The sequence below is a fragment of the Manduca sexta genome, chromosome 2, assembly GCF_014839805.1.
Source record: "Manduca sexta isolate Smith_Timp_Sample1 chromosome 2, JHU_Msex_v1.0, whole genome shotgun sequence".
Classification (NCBI taxonomy): Eukaryota; Metazoa; Arthropoda; class Insecta; order Lepidoptera; family Sphingidae; genus Manduca; species Manduca sexta.
The window spans coordinates 7,954,712-7,966,640 of NC_051116.1; the positions used below are offsets into that span (position 1 = coordinate 7,954,712).

General features: G+C 33.8%; 2 protein-coding genes across 4 annotated transcripts in view; one reads left to right on the forward strand and one right to left on the reverse strand.

The window, feature by feature from the left end:
* The window catches only part of LOC115452193 (heterogeneous nuclear ribonucleoprotein L-like), a 464,908-nt gene that overhangs the window by 44,650 nt on the left and 408,329 nt on the right, over positions 1-11,929 (reverse strand). The window lies entirely within an intron of this gene.
* On the forward strand, positions 2,312-11,846 carry LOC115454052 (heterogeneous nuclear ribonucleoprotein L-like). 2 transcript variants are annotated; one of them, XM_037437312.1, is made up of 8 exons: positions 2,312-2,419; positions 3,103-3,213; positions 3,522-3,643; positions 4,509-4,658; positions 5,024-5,142; positions 5,419-5,507; positions 5,990-6,143; positions 9,242-11,846. In XM_037437312.1, the coding sequence occupies exons 1-6, from the start codon at positions 2,387-2,389 to the stop codon at positions 5,433-5,435; spliced, it is 552 nt and encodes a 183-aa protein (XP_037293209.1). In that variant the 5' UTR covers positions 2,312-2,386; the 3' UTR covers positions 5,436-5,507; positions 5,990-6,143; positions 9,242-11,846. The 2 variants fall into 2 exon arrangements, with proteins under 2 accessions (XP_037293209.1, XP_037293205.1); XM_037437308.1 differs by having other exon boundaries at positions 2,322-2,419; positions 3,118-3,213.

Here is an 11,929-nt window from a genome sequence, read left to right on the forward strand (position 1 = left end):
AATTATATTCTGTTTTTAAATATACCACTATGTGCCTGCACCCTTAGAATTTATAGGAGACGTGACAGTGCCAAAAGATTATTTTATACTAGTTGTTGCTCGGGGCTTTGTCCGAGTCAAGTCTCTGTCGCTACAAAAGTCTCTTAAACAATACGACGTCAGCGCCATCTTTTTGATAAATCTAATTAGAAATTCCATTTTTTCCCACGGGAGCAATATTACCGGGATAAAAGTGGCCTATGTGTTAATCCAGGTTATGGTCTACCTGTGCAATAAATATCATTTAGATCAGTCAAAGTGTTACAGCGTTTTCTTGTAACATTCATACATTTTAAAAATTTTCGCTTTCTTTATTGTATTAGTAAGAAAAGGATTGATGTTTTTTTTTCGTATTAAAATACGGTATATTGTGTAAAAGTTTTGCGAAATAAAGCACTTATATTAGATACGTATTTCTGTTGTATTTTAGAAGTAACAGTTAACAGGTAAAAGGGTTTGACATAACCGCCGACAGTAATGCCAACATGCGGCAGAAATTAAAATTATACAAATTGTGTTCCATTTTGTTAATACAGACACACAATATCACGCATTTATACCCAAAGGGGTATGCAGAGGCGCAACCAGGGCGTCCACATTTCGCCAAGTGTGTTCCGTCCCATGATGTGATAGGGGGCGAGCCTATCGCCATATCAGGCACAAATTCCAGACTCCGGGCTGATATTGAGCATAAAATCCCAAATATCACTTTGCCCGACCCGGGATTAGAACCCAGAACCTCAGCGCTGTCGTACTGCGCATGGAGTACAACTACGAAACCGAGGCAGTCTCACTTTGTTAATATACTACAACAATACATTAACATGTCGTTTCTATGGGCCGAAATGAAATCCCAAAATCCAGTATCCGAGCAGAAAAACCCATAATTTTACCTGACCCAGGCATCGAACCTGAGATCCCAGCGCGAAACTACCGCAATACAACAAAGCCACTGCCACATTCTATACATTTTTCACACTTCAATATGAACACAATTAACGAAAATTTTACGATTCCTACTCGAGTTGCGAACAGTAAACGTAACACCCGACCCAGTTAATAACCATGCGAGTTTAATCAACCGGAGTGTCCGGAATACCGGTAAAAATTCCGTTCCGGACTGTGTTGATTAATTAATCGTGAGTTGATGTGGTTAATTAATCAGTTTGTTTTTTTTTTTTGATGGGACTGTGTGCTGCCATTCGCATTTCAATGAGATAATATGTGGTTTCATTTAGTAACACAATGTCAAAATGATATGTATATGTTAGTGTTATTTCTATAGCTATCTATATACGTATCAAGTAATATTCAACTCTATATACAACTTATCCTATATGTCTACGGCTTTAGACTAATCCCGTACATTACAAGATTGCCGTTGAATCAGTAATTTCTGGTAATACTATCGATTTGGATGATTGCCTATTTGTAATATGAATGCGTGTGTTAGGAGCGGAAGCGAGTTAATTAAAAAATTAAATATCACTGTGTATAGAAATACTTTCACAAATAATTCACTAACCAACCGATCGGTACGAGTGTACACGACCAAGTGCCACGGTCTGTTAAATTCTCAGTGTTTTTATAGCAAAGGAATGTCATAAATACCCTCACAGTATTTTTGTTCTAAAACATTCACAGCATTTTTATTATAACACGTGCAATGTTCAGCAGTAAACGTGAATTGTATTGCTTGACTCGTAAAAGTTACTATTGGTAATTTATTTACCATAATACTGTAACAATCAACAGAATACAATACTTCAACAATTTTCGATAAATAACAACTAAAAAAAATTACGTCAGAGATTCTACTGCACCTGATGGTAAGCAGAGTGGGGTCCAGATAGAGTTTACTGAGGAGAGATTACCTCTCGCTAGTCAAGACAATGCTTGCCTGTTAAAATTGAATATACACAGGCTGTGTACGAGTTAGCTCGTAGCCAGTAAGTGCATTGCAGCGTCAACGCTTTACGCCACACCAATGCTTTTATTAAACCTATAAGATCAGTGCGCAAAGCAATCAGACTGCATTAGGTCGTGCGTGCTCCTGTCCTAACATCAGTATCATACTATCAATAAGCAAATTATCAATATATGAATTCTCTCGTATCCTGGACTATCATTTCAAATCAACACTATCAACCAAGGGTGTAGCAGTCCCGTAGTAGTCCGTACAGGCTGATCGCGTAACGCGAAACTTACCTGGGCCACTATAGCAAGTTTTCCAGCGGATATTAATGTTTCTTCGGAGTGTTTAATATATTTATTGTATTCACAGCGCGACGGGCGCGGCTACGGGCCCGAGGGTTATGGCGGTGAGGGATTCGTGCCTCCACCTCCGATGCACCATCCGTCCATGCCGCCACAGAACCAGGTATTACACATTCAAAGCTACGCAGTCCTCCTTGGTTAAGAGTGTAGAATGACTTCATATGGAAGGAAAAGATCCAGGGTCTATGAAAGGAATGCATTCTCGCGAGATCTCGAGTTATGTTTCGTGATTCAAGCTCGTGGGCTTGGCGATCTTTTGTTGTAATGTCGTTCGAGTCTTCGAATGGATTGGTGGAAACAAATGGCCCACCGTTGATGCCAAATTAAACTGCGGGATCTCAATTAGCCAATCTCGATTCGAGACTGCATTCCGTACTCTCTACATAGTCTAATGCAGAATAATCTGAAAGTAAATGATCAGTTCCAGATGGACCCATGATCTACGAATGACGCTTTGCAAAGTGTTAGTATAGTGGTGGGCTTATAAAAAACTATTTTCCTAATCCGTATTTCACGCTGTTTATTTGTTTTCATTATTGAATTTTTCTTTTTTTAATAATTTTTACTCCACTAATTACGTATTCTCTTTTTATTGTAAAAAAACTTTACTTAATGTTTTTTGTCCTTAAATTTTATTTGAATCCCATTGCCAATAGTATTTTCTTTTTCATTGTGTTTTTTAATTGTTTCTCATTGCCTGACCGCGTGTCCAATGATGGACACCATGTACAACGGAAAGGGCATTTAGGTTAAGTGCTCGATGTTTAACCGTTTTTGTGACGTTAGGGCGGTCCTCCACAGCAAGGCGCGGTGATGATGGTGTACGGCCTGGACCCGCAGACCGCCAACGCTGATAGACTGTTCAACCTGTGCTGTCTGTACGGGAATGTCGTCAGAGTGAGTAATATCATTTTTTATGTCCCACTGGGTACGGATTTTATTTGATGAAAAGATTAGAGTGGTCTCTCATTACGCTTATTGGTAGGTACATAGGTATTTCACGTACCTTATTTTTTTTTTATTCTAATTGATGTAAATATGTCTCCTTTTATTGTGTATAAGTCACATGAAATTTAAATAATAACAATAAAAATAATGTCTATGTTTTTTTTCATATATTCAGCACTTGTTTTTTATTTTTTTTTTTCACGAAAAAAATAATGTATATTTTTTGCATTCGAATATCCAAAAAAACCGTGTTCCAGATAAAGTTCTTGAAGACGAAAGAGGGCACCGCGATGGTACAGATGGGCGACGGCGTCTCCGTCGAGCGCTGCGTGCAGAACCTCAACAACGTCACCGTCGGCGAGTACACACTCACACTCGCGTAAGTTGCGTCATGATCGTCAACGTCTTGCAGAGGTGGAAGGGGCTAGGGATTTATAAAAAAAAAAAAAAAAGAAATACAAAATGAGTCTTGAATTACGATCAAGCCTTAAAAATATAAAAAAAAAGAAAAAAATCGTCAACGTCAACATCATTATCATAAATATTAATGTTACCATCATTATGAACAGAATCGTTATCTATAAAATTGTTAAAGGTTTTCATCATAATTAGAATCATTGATATAAATAGTATTACACGTACTATTTCACATAAAACTTTTTTCTGCCATGCCCAAAAAGCTTCCGAACAAAAAGTTTACAAGAAGTTTAAAACTAAAAGGGACAATGTTATGTAAAAATATTCGCCAAATTTGCACCCTCTTGAATCTTCACTTCGAGAAACTATAATGGAATTAGATATTCCTTTTTTATACACTTGAATGGGAAACGATGCTCGCCTGATGGAATGCGTAACAGCTGCCTATAAACAATAGCAACATTAAGTGACAGTGGCGTAGCGTAGATAGGTGGGGGTACTTTTAGGGGGAAGAAGGGGTAAGGGGATAGAAAATGCATGAAATAAAACATGTTTCGTTTTTAGCAGTATCTAGGGGTGGGTTGAGCGTGGCGCCCCACGTTCCAGAGAGGCCAAAGGATCTAGGGAGATCTGGGGACCTAAAATAAAGATAAAAGGCGTCAAAAAAAATTCTTTTACTTTTGTGGTGCTCAATAAAGAATTTTTCATCAATCTATCTTCAATTATGTAGGCAACTTAAAGTATTAAATTAGTTCACATAATTACATGTATCCAGACTGACTTACACATAATCATTATATCATACTTATTAACCTCCTCGTGTACAGTTTCTCGAAGCAGGCGTACCTGTCCGAGGTGATGAACCCATACCCGCTGCCTGACAAGAGCCCCTCGTTCAAAGACTACGTCGGCAACAAGAACAACCGCTTCCTGACACCAGCGTCCATACACAAGAACAGAATACAGCCCCGTCGAAGGTAACATATGTTTTTCTCATTTTGAACATTTTTTTATTATATAGGTATATATTTTGTGATTTTGGTAAAAAAAAAAACACCTTCCAGAGCATGCTCTATAACCCTATGATGAGAAACATAAAAAATATTGAATAGAAATAAAGATTCTCACCTTCGACGATCGCCCAATTCACTGCCTTCTATATTGTTTTCAAATCTTTTTTATACATTTCCCACAAATTCGTCTTTTTTAAGTCAGGTCACCTTAGTTCCAATGGAGTGATATAACTTCCCTTCACCAAGCTGGTAAAAAAGCCTCGCATTAGTAAGTCCGTTACTGAGTACCAATAATAAGAAATATAAATGATGATGGTGACTGTTTCCAGGTGCTGCACTTCTTCAACACGCCGCCAGACGTGTCCGACGAGCAGCTGCTGCAGGTGTTCAAGGACTACGGCGTCACGCCGCCGCACACCATCTCCAAGTTCCCGCTCAAGAGTGAGAGGTGACGTTTACCCATTTATATTTCTTTTTTTGCTTAATTTCTTAGCAGCGTAAGGCAGTTGACTTCGCTGGAATGTATATGCCTTTTTTTAGAGTATTATTATTTTCAAGAAGATAAATATGTGATTTTATTAAAACGTAAAGTAAAATCAAATACTCTGTATCAAAACACTTGGGCTAAACACTTTTATTCTTAGAAATGTTTTTTTTTACATTAGGTCAATAAATAATACTTTATAATAAATTACAGTACAATAATTTTATTCCTACATTCCAGATCATCGTCGGGCCTGATGGAATTTCAGAACATTTCGCAGTCGGTGATGGCTATTATGGCGTGCAACCACGCCACCATACAGCATCCAGGTGGGTTCATGTTTTAACACAATATGTACATCCTGTATATAACATAGTATACAATGAAAAATTTACTGTTCGATGATATTATAACAAATCATTTCTTTTTTTTAAGTTAAATTAAATATAGAAAAGTTGTCTTAAATTACAATTTTTTTTCGTGAGTCGCGCAAAAAATATGAGTTTGTGACTTATCGAGAAGAAAATGAGACCCTTTTTCTTAAAAACATGTTGCAGTTTTTTCTTTCCATCAACAAAATATTAAACTCTTAAAGCAATGATCGTTAAAATAACTCAATTCTAATAATCGCAAATACTAGCTCAATTTGACATTTTCAATTTTACCAACTACCCACATAATTTATAATCTATAGAGATTAGTTGTAATATTTACAAATATTAGCTCAATTTATTATTTTAATTTATGCCAATTACCCACATATTTACATTCCAATCTAAGGTAACTAACCCTTCACGCTGAACGTTTCCAGGTGCGAAATTCCCGTTCGTGATGAAGCTCTGCTTCTCATCCTCGAGACAAATCGGCCAGGGCAAGGGACAGCAGCAGAAACAGGAGCAAAACCAAAACCCCAACCAGAACCAACGGCAAGGGCAAAATAACGGCATGGCCGAACACGAGTACTAGTAAGAAACGTTAAACTGTATTCCTAGTGTAATTGTGTAAAAAAAAAAAAGCGCGAGGAGAATAAAAAAAAAAATGACGTGGTTAAACAAAAGACATGTAAAATTGCGTTTAGAACGTCGGACCAAATGTTATGTCGGTATGACATTTTTATAAGTTGGCAGCACTGATGGGTGAGGATAAGGTTGTTTTGTCTATGTACTTTGTTTTTTTTTTTGAAAGGTAAGCCAAAGATAAATGTTACCAGCTTAATGTTGATAATAGAATTCAAATGAATTATAGTTGTCCGTTTTTACGTTTTTTTAATTATAGTGTTTATTGTACTTATATTCGCCTATGTACAGTGTGATGTTTTTTTTCGGGTTCATTTTCGATCCCGATAAAAAACATTGTGTATAGTGTATTAATTTCTGCACAAAGTATAGTTAGGAGCCAAAATATATACGTATAAATAAATTAGTCGAGTTAAAAAAAAATACATTTTCGACTCCGGTCCGTTGACGAACTTCCTTATTTTTATATCGATATAGTATTCTACTATTTAATGTTGTGTTTTGTGTTGTCATAATTTTATCTGGAAATATTGCCGGCCTAAGTATCGGAATGCTTTCAAATGTTATATATTTTAAATCTAGAAACGTGGTGACAGTTTTGACGTTGGCAACACAGTGTGTATTGTCAGAAAATGGCAACTCTCAGTCTAGTCAAAAATCTTAAGCATAAAATACATAGCAATAAAGCAATATATTTATGTATGTTATTTAGTATTTGACTGACCTTTTTATTTCTGTACAATATTCCATTTTTTTTTACTGTAGGGACCATAGACAAGATTATTTTATTTTATTTTTTTGCTTAATTCCCGTTATTAGAGATCGGATTCTACATTTATATATTTAAAGCACATTGTTATAATAACACTTTTAATGAAAGTGACACAGCTATTATGAAAAATTAGTGACAAGCGAAAATAGGCCTTGTAGTCTGGTCTCTGTTTTTTTTAAATGATTATCTGCCACAGGTGTACGTACGAAATAAAGATGTGTTCAGTCATCCCTTTTAAAATATATATATCGTATCAAATTTTATTCCGATGAATATCCCTTTTTCGTCTTTTGCCGAAATTCCGTCGGCGCAAGACACTGTCATGCGAAACTATAAGCTTTTATATAATTATATAAATTTTGTTATTCTCTCAAAATATCTATTCTTGTAATAAATATACACGGTGTTTCCTAATTGTTTTTCACGTTTTATAGTGAATCTTGCGGCGGGTGCGCATGATTGCAAGCATATTTTTTGCCTGCACAAGTATTTTACGTGTGTAATAAAAATTGTGCAATGTATGCCACGTGTGATGTACTACATGTTATGCGCATGCGTACTGTATATGCAGTCATGTGTACCCGTCTTTATAATATGTCTGACACTGGAGCATTTGACAAGTAAACGTAATGAATAAAAATATCTGAATAATATGTTGATAGTGTGTTTTCAACAGTGCTTTGGGGACCTTAATATTCTTGTAATATAATGTATTTTTGTATTTAAAATGTTGTTATTCGAGCACAAATTACGTGTTAAATATTTACAGACAATATTATCGCAATTTTAAAACAAATTAATCGACAAATATAGGACAAAGTTGATTAAAAATTATTTTCGGTTTTCTTTTTTGTATTTAATAAATGACAAAATGAGTATTGCATTGGGTCTTAGCAGTTAGACTCATGTCCAAGACACAAGCTAAAATGTAAAAATCGAAACCTTATTATTATTATTATTATGTATATTACCGAAATAGAATATCGTAAGCATATCTATCAAATATTCTACAATATTTTATTCCTACTATATTTAAACCCACATGCACTGTTGAAAACACCAAACAAACAGCTTAATACTTTCCGTTCCTTCTTATCTAAGCCAAATAATAAGCCAAAGTTTTAAAGCGTTAGATTTAAAAATTATAAATAAAATACATTGTAAAGATTTAAAAAAAAAAATGTACATATGCTGTCGATAAAGTTGATTTCGCGCCAATAGACATTATAAAACAATCAAGTACTCTAGTGTCAAGTAAAATATCGTTCTAATTATAAATTAGTGAAAAATACGCTATATGTCTAAGTATGTGGACATACAAGTCTATATGTTAAGTTAGATTATGACATATCCCTGTGCGGCATGTGATGTGTACATGTGTCAATTTGCTACACCCTGTAGTTATAGGTGTACGGTTCGCAGGCGGACACTACTGTAGTGTATAAATAAAATGATGGCAAAATGCTTTTTAACGCTTTGTCAATTTAGATTTGTACTCAATGTAGTAGTTTATAGGGATTTATAAAATGAATTCGGTATTCTCGGAAGTGAATTTTGTATTTTCCCAAATTTATGATACCGGTATTTTTTTTTTAACCGGATTTGTTTTATAAAATCCTTTTTTGAAAACAGCAGTGTCCGTCTGTTAAAATGCTTGTCCTGTCGAAAGTATGTCAATTTCTATTATTTTCTCTAAAGCCTTGTGTTGAGACGGGCAAAGACTTTTAAATGTACAGTCGTCGGTCAATGTTATATGTCAAATTCTAAAAAAATCTATTATAATGTAGTATCAATGTATTCGGCTGTTGTAAAAAAAAATCTAATTATGCTTCGAAATTACATATCACGAAGACAAATAATTAAAAATTAATATATGTCTATTATATAACGTACATACATGTCTTTTCACAATATTAACAAAACACAGATCAGTCTAATTTTGCTCAAAAATTATTTTCTTCTTTTTTTTTTATTTTTATGTTCTTTTTTGTTTTTTTTCTGCATTTTAATACCTCTTTTTTTTATTTTCATACTCTTTTTACAAACATATGGTAGGGTACTTAACATTTTAACACACTTTTGATCCCGAAACCGAAAAAAACGTATGTTTTTGTTTTACATAATCATTTTTAAAATAAAACTTAACACAGAAATACTGAAAAAAGCTAAAAATTATAAAAAAAAATACAGAAATTTGTAAAACAAACGTTCAGTTTCGCGATCAAAAGTGATAATAATCGGTACATAGAACTCACATAAGACTATTTGCTTCTAGCTAACGGCGAAAGCGGCGGGTCACTCACACACACATATCAAGACGGACGGCAACACACAGACACACACAGGCACACCACAACGAGTGCGGGGGACAGGGGGGAACAGGGGTGGGGACAAACGTTGCCTTTGAATAATTGAACTTCCACCCATTCACCCCAACACAATAAGTTGCCAGCTGTATAAAACACATGGGTGATGTTTGTTACAAAGGCAACGAAAGTAATAATTCCTTTATATTTACAATTTGTGATCTAGATCACACTTATAAAGACATTAACAGTTAGATTCTTTAATATAATTTAGTACACAGTAACATGTTTTTTTTTTTTCATAATATTATATGAATAACACATTTTTTACATTTCCATTTAATTTTTTTCTTTTTTGTTTTTATTTTTTTTTTGGTATGGGGCGTTGCCCCGTCGGATGCATTGTGCATTTTGTTTTTTTTTTTTTGTCGAAACTAGTTTATTAGGTATTGGTTAAGTAATATTCCCATTTTATGAATTACTGTTAGAAAAATTTAGTTTAATACAACAGTGCCATTTTCAAACTCGACGGTTTTGATTTAGTAGAGTTTTGAGAATGGTATTGCTTACCCGTTCTTGCGGTTTTGTAGTAAAATTGATATTAGTTCGTGAGTATATGTTGGTAATTTTGTTTTATCTCGTTTTTGCCCCGTTTCGGTTGTTTAAGTTACCCGAAAAATATTCGAAAATCGGTTGTTATGTAACCGCGATTGTGAACTCATACAAGTAATAAAAAAAGTGGTATAAGATAGAATATTTGGGTTTTATTTTGTTTTAATATTAGGCAAGCTTGGAGTGTGCATGTTTCTTTTATTATTTTTGCATGTTAGGGATGTTAATAAAAATTAGACGCCATCATTTTTTAACCATTTTACTCTAAACTGTTTAAGAACCAAAAATCTAATTATAAGATATAGTTTAGCACTCTTTAGGCTAGTAGTAAGTGTCATTGCGATGTCAATTATATTCGATTAGTGGGAAAAATATGACAGTAATGGATTTTCTATAAATTTTTCTTAGAAAATTAACGTTTCGACACAAAAGTGACGAACACACGGTACGCTCTTGGGATATCTGAAATGGAGTTTGTAACAGTTTGCGCCGTTAATACTTTCGTTCTTATTTAAGAATAGATGTTTGTATGGTGTGCCCTCGTGCTAGCTTGTCTATATTGCTGTTTATGATCTCCAAGCCTCTACACTTCCCCCCTACGCCCTAACATCCGTAAATTTGCAACACGTCAATTTTAATAATATTTTAGCGAGCGGAGAACAATAAACAGTGTTATAGCCAATCATAAAGAATAGATATCTTAAATAGCTGAAAATAAATCAATGTTATCAGGTAAATAGATGCATATCTTTTTCTCTAGAAATATTTTCAAATGGAAAAAAATAAGTGTTTTAGTGTTAGGATTTCGATGTCGTGATAGCTTACAATTTTGTGTTTAAGTGTACAGAGAAATATATAATGCGAAATTCTTTTTGGATTGTTAATAATTTATTCCTTGTTTTTTATGTACGTTGTGGACAAATGACACTATTCTACTCTGTTGAACGCCATGGACTGACACTATGACTAATTTTAGTCATTAAAACTGACTCAGTTTCAGTGACTAAAATCACGCATAACAAAAACGCTGAATTGCTTTACAAAAATAACACAAGAAACAGCACTCTGGCATATGTTTTAAGAATATTGTAATTTTCATTTTCCTTTTAGTCTCATTGGATTAGGTCTTGTAGTTACAATGTGAACATTAAATACATGTCAACACAACAATAATCTTTCATTTCATACACGACACGTACAAACGTTTACAAATTGGAAATAAATCTGTACCTATGTTTACCAACTTGTAATGTAGACGTATCTAATACATGTTTTAAAAAATGTTTTTAGAATAATTCCGCCCTATGAAACCTCTTTACCCATACAAAATCCCTATATTCCATTTCAAATGCAATATTTTTATAAAAAGTATTTTATAAGTCTTCAAGTAAGCCAAAATAAAGAATATCTTGATTTTTTTTAACTTTTCAATTTAGTTACGTCTACATTATATTGATTTATTTCTTTGTATAAAAACACTTTTCATATGGTACGGATTTATTCGATTGTTAAACTTTGCCTGCGACTGTACATGTCACCCTTTCCTGCATTTTCTAAACATACTTCTGTCCTTTCCAAACCTAAAACAAATAACAAATTCATAAAAGTGGACCTGCTGAAGATTTTATTATTTTTCTTGTGACAAATATTTCTGTTTCTAAAAAATATTTTATTATTGATAACTCTAAAATCTTGCTCAAATTAGAATCTCCACTTCACAAATTAATATTTCAACACATCTCAGTATATTCCAACAAAATGACTTCACACAAATCAAGAATAAAAGAAGAATTGTATAAATAAAAGTTTAAAATGGTGAGAACAATATGTCAATATGTAAATAGTAAGTACACATTATTCTGAGATTTTTTTAAAACTTAATTGTAAAAATAGAAAAAGTTATTTATAGAGCTGCACTCGTGACGCAAATGTAAATTGTATAGAAATAAATAATGTTTTTGACTGAAGTGTATCATTTCTTTTCATCTTTAGGCAATCGAATTTATAAGTACTTGCCCGAAATAAAGTATGAAATTCGAAGTGCG

Coding starts and splice junctions, on each gene's coding strand:
- LOC115454052 (XM_037437312.1), top strand. CDS start 2,387: ATGCACCATCCGTCCATGCCGCCACAGAACCAG. Junction 2,420..3,102: donor CCATGCCGCCACAGAACCAG/GTATTACACATT, acceptor TTGTGACGTTAG/GGCGGTCCTCCACAGCAAGG. Junction 3,214..3,521: donor TGTACGGGAATGTCGTCAGA/GTGAGTAATATC, acceptor ACCGTGTTCCAG/ATAAAGTTCTTGAAGACGAA.